Below are 11,379 nucleotides of genomic sequence, written 5' to 3'. Positions count from 1 at the left end.
CAGCTCAGCAACTAAGAGGCAACGCCGCGACTGCCGCTGTTGCTCCCACAGGAACTGTGCATCCAGGCTGGGGGCTGGGTTCGCTTTTGTTGTGATTTCGACTACTGCAGCGCAGGCAGCACAAAACATCCCCCGGCTCTGATGGTCTGGGAGAAAGACATCACTGCCATTAACTACACGCTGCACAACCATAATGAAGTTAGCCTCTCTCCTCCTTAAAGCTGTGCCCGTTTCATACTGTCAGGAGCTGAACACCTGCCCGAGGTTCCCCAAGATGCCTTACACCTTCTCTCCACATGAAGCTGGCTCACGCTTGCCCAGTAACACTTGTGCAAGTGCTCCTCTCCGGCTGTGGAGTTCACCCTCTCGGCAGTACTTGGCACCTGGGGCATTCTGCACTCAGTAATGCACAGGCCAACGTCTCAGCTCCAGCTTTGGTCCAGTACAAGTACCGATGCCACCCGTCCAAGAACTGGCCTCTTTTCTGAGAATTATTAGAGTCACCATTCAGTACCCCCAGCAAACACAACCATGAAACCTGCAGTAGTTACCTGATGCAAGTAAAGATTATTTCCAAGGCCCCACCTTTAGAATTCTCTAATAAATTAAAGGCAAACATTTCACCTATATTTATTTCATTAAAATAAAACCATTTCAAACTATTTCCCTTAAATTCACAGCCTGCTAGCATCAGTGAAGGATTCAGGTCCATCTGTAAAAACACTCAAATAAAACACATGATGAATTTGCAGCCCTGACTCGTCAATACAAGATTCTCCATCCCCTCTCCCACGCCGCCACCAATAAGCCCAGGTGCAGAGGATGCAGACTCGATGTCATCACCATTAATTATGCCTATTTACAGCTTGAGTAGCTTCTGTCACCTCCACAAACAGAGCAAGAGACTAGGGGAGTGGACGTAGGATAGCTCTATCCACCTGTGGTGCTAGCTGCCAGAGTTCATGTTCTGGAAAAAAAATATACCAGATTTCCTAATTACAGAGTACAGGCTCTTTATGGAGGCACAGGCAAGGATGCTTGGCCCCTCTCCCACTTGACACTCCCATGTTGTGCAAGTGAGCCTGTGCTCTGGAAACGGGGAGTGGGCACATTTGTCATTGCACTGCAGGCAAGCGTTTCCAGGGGGCACGTACCAAGCACTCTCGAATCCCTCTCACCAGTTTTGTTTTGATTTCTCCTCCGCCCACAGCACGCCACAACTGGATAAAAGCAAGTTCATCCCAAGTTCCTGAAAGGGATCGGGCAATCACAACTGAAACCCGCCACCCTGACCCCAGGAGAAGCACGCCAGGAAGTTCCCCCTCGCTACCCCCGCTCAGTGCCAGGAGCTGGGATTCCTGCAGCTCGCCTCTCAGAGAGGCACCGCTGCCCTCGTCTGATGCCCAAACAGGCGACCGATGAGAGACACCGTATTCCTAAATCGTGGTGTTCTACCAGAACTCTGACATGGCTGCAGAGGGAGGAATACTCTGAAGCCCGATTCCAAGCCCTGCCCTTTAACTCGGGTTCAGTGCACACACCACCCCACTGCACACACGTTTCCCATGATCTCAAAGCACGTATAAACAGCTACATTAAAAACTAAAACCAAACAAAAATCCCACTCTTTTTTTCTTCTCCCCACAGGTTTTGCAGTTAGTGACTCATCAAATGCACTGTCATAGCATATAAACTGTTATCATAGTGCTATACTGGCTCCAGTCTCTACGGTTGTAAGCTTCATATGACACTCAGACTTGCAAGATTACAATACAAAAAAATATACGTTAACATTGCAGAACCATAAGATTTTAGGGCAAACATTTAAGACAGTTTTAAATAACAAGTCTAGCTAGTGGAAGATACTTAAAAATAAGTCACTTGTGGACTCATACAAACAGAAGTGCAGTATCCTAAGTACTAGACAGATCAAAACCCCTCAAAATTGATTTCCCCTGTTCTTCCCACCCAGAAACATCACTGTTGCCACCCTCCCCAACTAATACTAAGTCCGAACAGACTTTGGAATTTGACTGAATTTATTTCGAGATCTAGGGGAAGGAATGCATTGCACAGGAGTGTTGGTGATAGCCAAATAGAAATAAGCCAACCCCATAAGGGCAAACCGCTAGATGGGACTTCATGTTCTCTACTGCGCTAGACTATTTAGCTCAACTCTTAAAAAAAAAGTTAGTCAAAACTAATAAAAGAGAGACTCATGCTCTTACTGTGGGTCTTCCACTGATTTCCCACTTACAGGTGTAATAAATGATAGAACTATTTTTGCAATGGATTAAAAAAAAGGTAGGCTTGAAGTCTTTGCACACCCTGTGTAAACACACATGACAGCTTCTCAAAGTCATCAGACCAAAGCAGGACCCTGTAACCCACCAGTAAAAGCAGTTCCCCCTCACATGCTGCCCAGCTGGCCACAGAGAGATCAGAAGATATTTTTGTAGCTATAAAGAAATTTATTTGGGGATGAGACTTTTCACTACTAGAGGCCAGACTCTAAGCTGGCTCTCAGGATCTAAATCACACTCTTCTTTGGACAATAAATTTCAAGTCACACTTACTGTCCTATTTTTCAAAAAGGAATGATGATGACAAAAAAAAAAACCAAAAACTATTACCTAAATGCATTAGTTTCAGCTGAAGCCATCTTCCATCAGAAACCATAGGATCTGATACAACAAAGTTCTCCCTAGGGATGTTTATGAGTAGAGTAGCTCAGTGCTTTGTATACTAGTACTGCTGTATTTCGTCTCGTATCAAAAAAAAAAAAAAAAAAGTTTAACTGCATGTGCAGCCTCAGCTCTCAAACCACTGCAACATGCTTCACTGCTCACCCAGAGTCAGCCTCTCTTCCCTTGGAAAGAAAGAAAAAAAATAATCAACCCCCCGAAACAAAACATCACCAATGCCACGCTGGTTCAAAAGCGGTAAGTTCCTCCTGACGGCTGACGGTGGGGCCTGGGTTACTCCTTGGCATCCTGCTCCTCTCCCTCCTGGGCACCATCTTCACTGGCCTCCTTCTCCTCTTTGCTACGCTTGTTCTTTTTGTGCTTGTGACGCCGATGACTCTCCCCCTCCTCGCTCTCATGTTGCTTGCTGTGGTGGGGAACAAAGGGGAGAAGAAAGTTACATCAGAGCCTGCATCAACACAGCTCTGCCACAGAAGAGACCCGAACGCACTGACTCCACGGCACGCGCGAGGACGGAGCGCTTTGATCTACAAGAAGCAGGAGGCTGATCAGAAGTGCTGAGGGCATCACGGTGCCAGTGAAAGGCTTCATCGTGTTTATTTGGGACGATCTGATATTGCATGTGGCTGAACCAAGGGCAGGTTATGCAAGCCGCTGGAGGTGGCTGCTTTACACCACACGCTGCATCAGCACACAGCCTAGGCAGGCAGCACTCTACACAGACTGCTGTCAGAATAATTTTCAGATAGTTTTTATAAGCAACGTCTCTCTGTCCTTCCCACTCCTACAGGAGCTCTAGCAATTTTGATGCATCTCAAGCTTCAATGTGAAGCACTGAGGCTGCTGAGAGAAGGAAGTGTCCTAAATCTGAGAGATGCTTGACACTCACTCCTCTGAGCATCTTGGGGAAATCCCTGGACTAGAGGCAAGAAAGGGATCAACATAGCTAGAGAAATGCGAGTTTCCTAATGGGAGGCAGGTCCTGTTTCTACTTCTGCTTACATATAAATGACCTGGCACTTCACTAGCTTTGTGCTTTAAAACTCCTCTATCTCCTCACCCAGAATTGTCTTCCAGACACAGCTGAATAGCTGTGGACATTCATGTGGGATTTCTGTGATGTGAGAGAAATTCCAGCTGGAATTAACTCTGACTAGGTTGTGCATGCCTCTGAGCCCTGCACCACCGACCACAGCCAGCCACGCTGCATACGCACAGCGTGCTGGACACAACCCCCTGCACCAAGCTCAGCCTCTGTCTCCCATCTGGAAAAGTTGGAAGGTGGGAGCTCTGGTTTTGCCCACTCTGTTTCTCGACCCCTCCTGGGAAAAGATTTTCTGAGTCTTCTCAAATGTGCAATTATTTCTCCTCACAGGCTGAAAATCAAGTGAGCTGCTGACCAGGGTGTGAAGGTGGCAGAATTAAAACACAGCACAGAGTACAGGAAAAAGCAGATTAGATTTATCACAGGAGGACGTACGGTCACACAGTACAGACACACAGTATGGACACACAGCTCCACGAGTGGGGACAGAGTCAGGTGTAGAGACAAATTCCTACCACAGCTGGAATACCAGTTTAGCAGCAGAGACACCTAACTGGCTGAACCACCGAAGCTCTGGCTGAAAAGCTCCTGGCTTCAAGTAATTTTCTGACTTGTTTAATAAATGGTTTCACAGTCATTAAAATGAAAAAAACAAAAACAGAAACCCAAAAAACCCAGTCAAAAACCCCCAAAAACCAAAAACCCAAAACCAAAGGGAAAAAAAAAAAAAAAAAAAAAAAAAAAAAAAAAAAGGCTGCTGCCTCTCCTCAACACATCTTCAGCCACCTTGTGGACAGTAACGTGGCAGTGGTTTATGCTTGAACAATGCAACTGTCCTTTAATATTTAAACAAGCGTCAGTGATTTCCTTCAGACTGGACAATTTGCAGTAAACCGGAAACTACAACGAAACCCTTTCATCTTCCTGCAAATGCCTTAAACAGGCTCAAATCTCAAAGTGCCTCAAGCAGGGACTCTGATATGCACTCAAAGTGGCCTTACACAAAAAGTATTCCTCCACTTGCTTTTGCTAACAAATACTTCCCATCCTACCACTCTGAGCAAGACAGAGAGCACCTGTGTGTGGTTTAAGGAGCAGAGGAAAAGTCAGCTCATTCCCACCTCGTGCAGTATAGCCCAGTTCTGTGAATCGAGCTCTCAAGCAGATTCTGACACCGCTTTTGTGAATTCCATCCTGTTCATGCAGTCAGGGATCTAATACTAGATTTCAGTTCTGAGTAGAGGAAGCTGAGAAATAACCCTTAAAGCTATTGGCTTGTTAGTCTGGTATCAGCTCAACTTCCATGTGCTTTGCATTCAATTTTGATTATGGTCCTGGCCTTTCTTCCCAACACTTTGTTTCCAACCCTTCAGCAATCAGTCCTTGCTTGAAAACTTATTCATCTCCTTAAGGATGAGAACAGCCTTTTACCTCCAGTCACTATGTAGGAGTTTTTCTGATACCAATTTCAAAATAAGGGCAATTACCTAGAGAGCTGACATGAATTTCATCTAAAAGAAGGAACTAAGATGAAGGACCAAAAAAACCCAAAACAAAACGAAAGAGCAAGTCTGCTCATCATTACCAGGATGCAAACTCACACAGCAACTGGGTACTGCCTCAGACCAGAGACCAGACCTGTTACTTTGCTAGAAGAATGCTCTCATAGGAAGATCATCTGTAGCAAATACATTTTCTCCAGAAAACCTGGGATTTTAGGACATCCTGCTCGGCTCCAAAAGTTTCACCTTTGTCCAGATCATTATCAACCTCACTATCAGAAGCACTGGGCACAGAGCTCTCATCAAACAGTGCTCAGCCTCCTGCCCCAAAAGGAAATTTCAGATTACAGGCTGAAGAGAGCTCCCCTCTTCTGCACAGGAACACATAATACTGAAAGCTGATGCTTCTGTTAGGGTTTTGCATTTTACTTTGTGTGTATCTTCTTAGCAGTGGGAGCTATGCTGTTCTGATGTGATGTTTAGCGCAAGTTAACCTCTCCTTTGTCAATGAGAGATGCAATTTTGTTGGCAGTGACTCGACATCCTGCCAGCTGCCTTATGGAGAACTTACAAACACCAAGGGCTCCTCTCCCTATTACAGATAGTTTTGTCTCCTGCCCAGGTACATGCCCGAGAGCACTTTCTCTGCCTGGGCGCCACGTCTCAGGACATCAGCAAGCAGGTCACAGGAAGCCAGTATGACCCAGGGTGACAGTTCACTCTAAGAACATCAAGATTCTTGTCTACAGCTAAGGTGTGTTCCCATCAACAGCCCAGTGCAACCCTAGACAGCTCTTACCGTCTTGAAGACTTATGCTTGCTGCTCTCCTCTTTGTCTCTGTGCCTGCGCTCTCGGTGTCGATCCTCTCGCTCCCTGCTGCGATCTCGACTCCGGCGGTAGTCACGCTCAAAGTCGTAGCTGCGCTCTCGGCTGTAGTAGCGGTATCGTTCATCATCACTTAAGAAGAAAAAGGAGAAGTGAGGCAGAGGAACGCACCACTCGTGGACCTGAAAGTCAGGAGCTATGTTTACAGGACTGTAGAACCCCATCCTCACCAGCAAAATCTGTCACCTCTTACTCTACCAACAGGCTGAGGTATTCGTGATGCTCCTGAAAAACAACCTGTAACAATAAGTTGCTGCTGGTTATTGAACACAAGCTGCAACCCAATCCCAGTTTCTAACCACAGTGAAATAACTTTCTCCATTTGCCTATTACATCGCTCGTAAGCCCAAACAATTGAATATCATGGCTTTTTCCTACCCTCTCAATGCAAAGAGTTTACAAAATTTGTTCTCTGGATTTGCCAAGGGAGTACCTTAGCACCAGGCACATGGCCAATGTCTCAGGGCTTTTGCCCTCACAATCCTTCTGGCATATGTCCAGGACATCCAGCTCCCTTGCTCAGAAACAACAGAAACGTGCTCCTCTCATCATTCTGCCTCCCCTGGTGCTGGATTTTACCTCACAACACTACTGTCGCAGAAAACCTGTAATTCTTTTGTGTGAGTTACACTAAGGGACAATTTGCTTCCTCACAAGTTCAAAGACTCAAATGGTCTTTCTGCCTATACCTAACTATCTGCTCAAGGTAGCTCATTCAATCCACATACAGGAGTGGGCAAGATGCACCCCAAATTCAGATACATCCCACACTCCCCTCTACATCTCATAGTCCCTATTGAACTTCTGAAAGCCAAAAATCTAAAGGGTTAACAAGTCCCACTGTGGGAAACAATATTCAGACTCAGAGAAAGGAAGTCTGAAACATCATCCTAACACTCACAAGCTAGACAAACAAATGTCCAGTATCAATTGTCTGGGAGTGCTCCAAAAGACTCCACTGAGCACAGCTACTTGCCCTGCTTTGGCAAGCACGATCTTAGAGGTCAGCATGCTCCAAAGCACCCAGAAATGCTAACAATGTGCACAGGACTTGGCTGCAGCATGAACCTGCTCAGGAAGTGTGGGGAGTCTGAGCTCTTCAAACTGTAGCAAGTTTGTCTTCTGTTCTGTTCCTCCCCCTTCCACCCACAGTGCCCACAAGCTTGTAAGGAAAAAAAGAAAGGGGGGGGGGGGGGGGGAGGTTAGGAAAATGTTGTCCTGTTTGCTCACCCCCTGGGAGGGGAAGTTCCCCGGCAGGCAGCATCCCTCTGCTGGGAATGCGCATTCTGATCATGTTTTGAATGACTATTGGTATTTATGACCCTGAGGCCTGCAAAACACTGACGCTGCCTATGACAGAACAAAAGAGTGATGGGTTTAGGAAGAGTCTTTGCAGCGTAGCCTTCACTTTGGCTCTCTAGATTAACACTGGGAGGCTGAAAGCCTCCTTTCTCAAGTGCTCCCAGCACTGCTGTCACCTGAGATCACATCAGTTCCCACCAAGGTGGTTGTCTCCAGCACTGCTCCCAGAAACACCTGGTTAAGGATTTACATTTCATGGCTGACTCCTGGTGAAGGGCACTCCTTGCCCTGAAAGCCTCTATAGGAGAGCTGAGCAAAGCATGGGTGGTTTTTCCTTTGATCTGATAGTTGCATTTAGAAGACAAGAAGCAGCAGCTTCTATGGCCAGTGTTTCACACTGAGCCATGAAATACCTAGTAAACAGAGAGGGGCTATTTCATTTACTGGCCTCACATTACAGGTGGGAGAGCAAGCGTAACTGGTTCTACTGGATTTAAACAAAAAAAAAAAACCAGACACAGGAAATCAGCCAGTGACACTGGCTCCTAGTTTGTCCTCTAGTTATTGATCCAAAGTATCTCTTCCCCAGACATTGCAGAAAATTAAACTGGTATAAATCTACAATCCCAGTCCTTGACCAAACACCTTCTTGCGCTCCAGGGCAAGGCCAGAGCTTCGTACTGGGTAGCTGTGAGCAGAAGCTGCCGAAAAAGAGCACTCACTTGTTGTATTCACTAGTGGTCGGAGTGCGGTCTCTGTCTCTCTCCCTTTCCCTTTCCCTTTCCCGCTCCCGCTCCCTCTCACGCCTCGAGCCCGAGTACTCCCAATGGCTGCTGCTGGAACTGCTTGTGCCTTTGTCCACCGTTGTCACCCAGGGCGTGTGGGACGTGGAGATGGGTGGGTAGCTGATGAAACCTGAATCTGCAGCGAGAGAGCACAGAATCCTTGTTCATCTGAAGCATTAACAGCATCCTCCCTGTCCCTCCCTTCCCAAAGATACCCTTTGGAGGTACAGCTGAATCCAAGGAGACAATGGCCCAGCTCCCTCCTGTCCTCACTCTCCCGTTTTACTGCCAGCAGTTTGCTAAGAACATGTCAACACCTTTTCCCTGAGGAAGATGCAAGCAAGACCACATATTTACAGACGTCACTGCAAAATCTCCCTAGCTCCTCACACAGCATACTACTGCAAGGGCTGTGCACTCCCCCAGCTCTTGCTCTCTATAGGTCCTGCTATATAGGGCATGCTATAAGGTCTCCACTGAGAAAAGTTTCAATCCATCCCTCCCAGACATCCTGGCTTAGAGGACAAAGGTGCCTGCATCGCTGAGGCAGCCCTCTCCTGCTGCTGAGCCAGCTGTGTTTAGTTAGCCCTGGGGTCTTGGCCACGCTTACAAGGTCTCACTTCTCACCAGGTACCTTTTCACCTAAGGTGGCAGCTGGGGAGGGCTGGGGGCACCAGCTGTTAATGAAGGATGCCACCTGATGAGCCCAGAGCCACCAGCACATCCCCATACAGACACTGGCCTGCTGGGGCCTGCTCAGCTGGGCCAGCGAGGTCATATCCCCAGGCGGTACCAGCTGCTGAAACACTGCACATATGACAGCACTTGAGGCTCCTGTTCCTCAGGAAGGCCTCACGCTGCCCACTCCTCCAACCACCTCCTGCAGAGGAGACAGCGCGGTGCTGCCGGCGATTCTGCCTGCTTAGCATAGTGAGGAGGTGCCACTCCAAGCGCTGGTCGCTCAGAAAATGGGAAAGGACACGGATGTTGCTGGCAGGGCTACAACAGGGAAGGAAATTTGCTGAAATTCTGGCACTGCCTCTTCCATTACAAAACAAAAGGAGACAGATGCCTGCAGGCAAGGAAGATGATAAAGTGGGGGAGGAGGGCATTCAAAACCTTAGGGAGATGTGAAGCTGAGGGTGGGGGAAAAGGAAGAGTGTGAGTGAGCATGAGCAAGTATGTGTGCAAACAAGGACGCTGAGGCACATGGGGGAAGCCTCTCTGTTGCTGGGTATCTGCACTGGAAACTGTCATCTGTGGCTTAGCGCTCAACTACAAAATTGCATTCACCATCGCTGCAAAACATTCAGCTTTCCAAACACCTTATGATGTAGTCAAACTCGGCACGTGTGCCTAGCGACTGGGACAGTTTGGGGCACAAGCAAGACCCTAAAGTTAAAGCAAGCATGATGTCCATCTCCTTAAGAAAAGCCTAAACTACCCAATACCAGAGACTAGAGATATAAGCAGTCTGACTGTGTTATCTTCAGTGCTCACCTGCAGAGTTGTAGCCAAATGGAGGAGGCTGCCTGTTATTGTAGCTGGCTGGCTGGCTTTGGAAAGAGAGAAAAGGATGCAAGTTACTAACTCCAGTGACCCCTTGCAGGTATGTCTGTGCTGCAAGTTTACCCCATTTTTTTGAAGGTCTGTGGAACATCCTCATGGGAAACCCATGGTTTCAGGGAATCCCTTTCACTTTGCACTGCAAGCTATCAGAAATGCATACAAGTGCAGTTGCTTTGCCACAGCTTCTGAAACTGCTGTAACTCAATTGCTTGCCCTGCTTTACCCCTCCCCTCTGTAAATCAGGCAGGCTTCCTGGGAAATAACCAGTGCTTAGAAAGCACCTGGACAATCTTTATAGAAAACATCTGGAGTAACATAACACACTATCAAGTACTCTGCACTAGACCTAAGCACACACCAAGATTTTATTTACTCCTTCCTGTGTCATGAATATGACAAATCATGGTAAATGCACAGAGGATTCCCTACGGACTCTGCTCTCACTCCCCACTCTAATCCAAGACCAGACTAAGAATTACCAGCACTGGTTTTAGACCTATCCTCCACCCTTCCTCACTACAGAGGAGCTGTACCGATGCCTCAGCCCAGGTGTGGTCTTACCCATCCAAGGTTGGAATGAGGAGAGCTGGTGGTGGTGCCAGAGGAGGCGGGAACAACCCTAGACAAAGAAGCATAAATCATCACAAAGATCTCACAGCTTGCCATGAGGCAACAAGACTTCATTGCTGTTTACAGTTAAAAGCAGTTAAAGCATCTTTTTACTCTAAACAAAGCCCTGTTTGAAATGGAATAATTTTCCTTCAGGGTTGCATCTCCTACCACAATTAAAACCCTACAGCTATGTTCTGTAGGGCCATGGAAAGAAAAATAAAGGAAGAACTACCTTCTATTTTGGCTTATTCATCTTAAGCATAAGATTCATTAAAGAGTAAACATTAACCCTTACAGTCCTGTGGAAGACAGAAAAGTCTGGTTCTTGGGATGCAGACATGTTGCTACTACAGCAAAGGTTTTACTGCTCCTTGATTAAAATGAGTAACTTTGTCTCTTACAAAGCACGTAACATACAATTCACCTGTTTGTTTTTGTTTTTAAAGAAAGCCAATTTTCTGAGCACATATACGCTTATAAACCATGAGAAGACAGAGCACCAACAATCCAGAGAGTTGTCTGAAAAGGTCTGACACTTGAAAAATGGGCCCCATGTCCAACACATGAAGAGTTATTATACAAAACCACAAGGCAGCTATCTTCAAGAAAGCAGAATTAAGCAGAATTTTATGAAGGCCACTTCCAGAAGTGATATAAGCCTTGGAAGCCAAAGTCCTCAGCCTTGACCAATCTGAACACGAGAAGGATGTGCTGACAGCTCCTACAGGGAACCTCTTAAATTTGTATCCATAACTATAAGCAACCATTACTTCTATAGGCAGTTACCAATGCCAACAAGAGCAGACTAACCACCCATTGGCTTAACTTTGCATAAAAATTCCTGTTTATCATTAAACAAACAAACAAAAAAAGAAGCAAACTGTATTGATACAAAGGATAGGAGTCATCTAACTGCAGTCATTTACATTGAAGCTAGCAGCTCCAGGTTCCTTTTCAAGTCAATGGAGATTGA

At 46.6% G+C, this 11,379-nt stretch overlaps 1 protein-coding gene across 1 annotated transcript in view; it reads right to left on the bottom strand.

Moving 5' to 3' along the window:
- Positions 1-676: 676 nt before the first annotated feature.
- The window catches only part of LOC126050137 (pre-mRNA 3'-end-processing factor FIP1-like), a 30,295-nt gene continuing 19,592 nt past the window's right edge, over positions 677-11,379 (bottom strand). Inside the window, 5 exon segments of the mRNA XM_049827630.1 lie at positions 677-3,111; positions 6,052-6,210; positions 8,163-8,361; positions 9,726-9,781; positions 10,356-10,413. Of these exon segments, the coding sequence (XP_049683587.1) occupies positions 2,979-3,111; positions 6,052-6,210; positions 8,163-8,361; positions 9,726-9,781; positions 10,356-10,413 (605 nt within the window). The 3' untranslated portion in view covers positions 677-2,978.

Source organism: Accipiter gentilis, chromosome 24 (assembly GCF_929443795.1).
Source record: "Accipiter gentilis chromosome 24, bAccGen1.1, whole genome shotgun sequence".
NCBI classification, from domain to species: Eukaryota; Metazoa; Chordata; class Aves; order Accipitriformes; family Accipitridae; genus Astur; species Astur gentilis.
The sequence above is the reverse complement of the archived record's forward strand: the minus strand, read 5'-3'. Positions and strand labels throughout refer to the sequence as shown.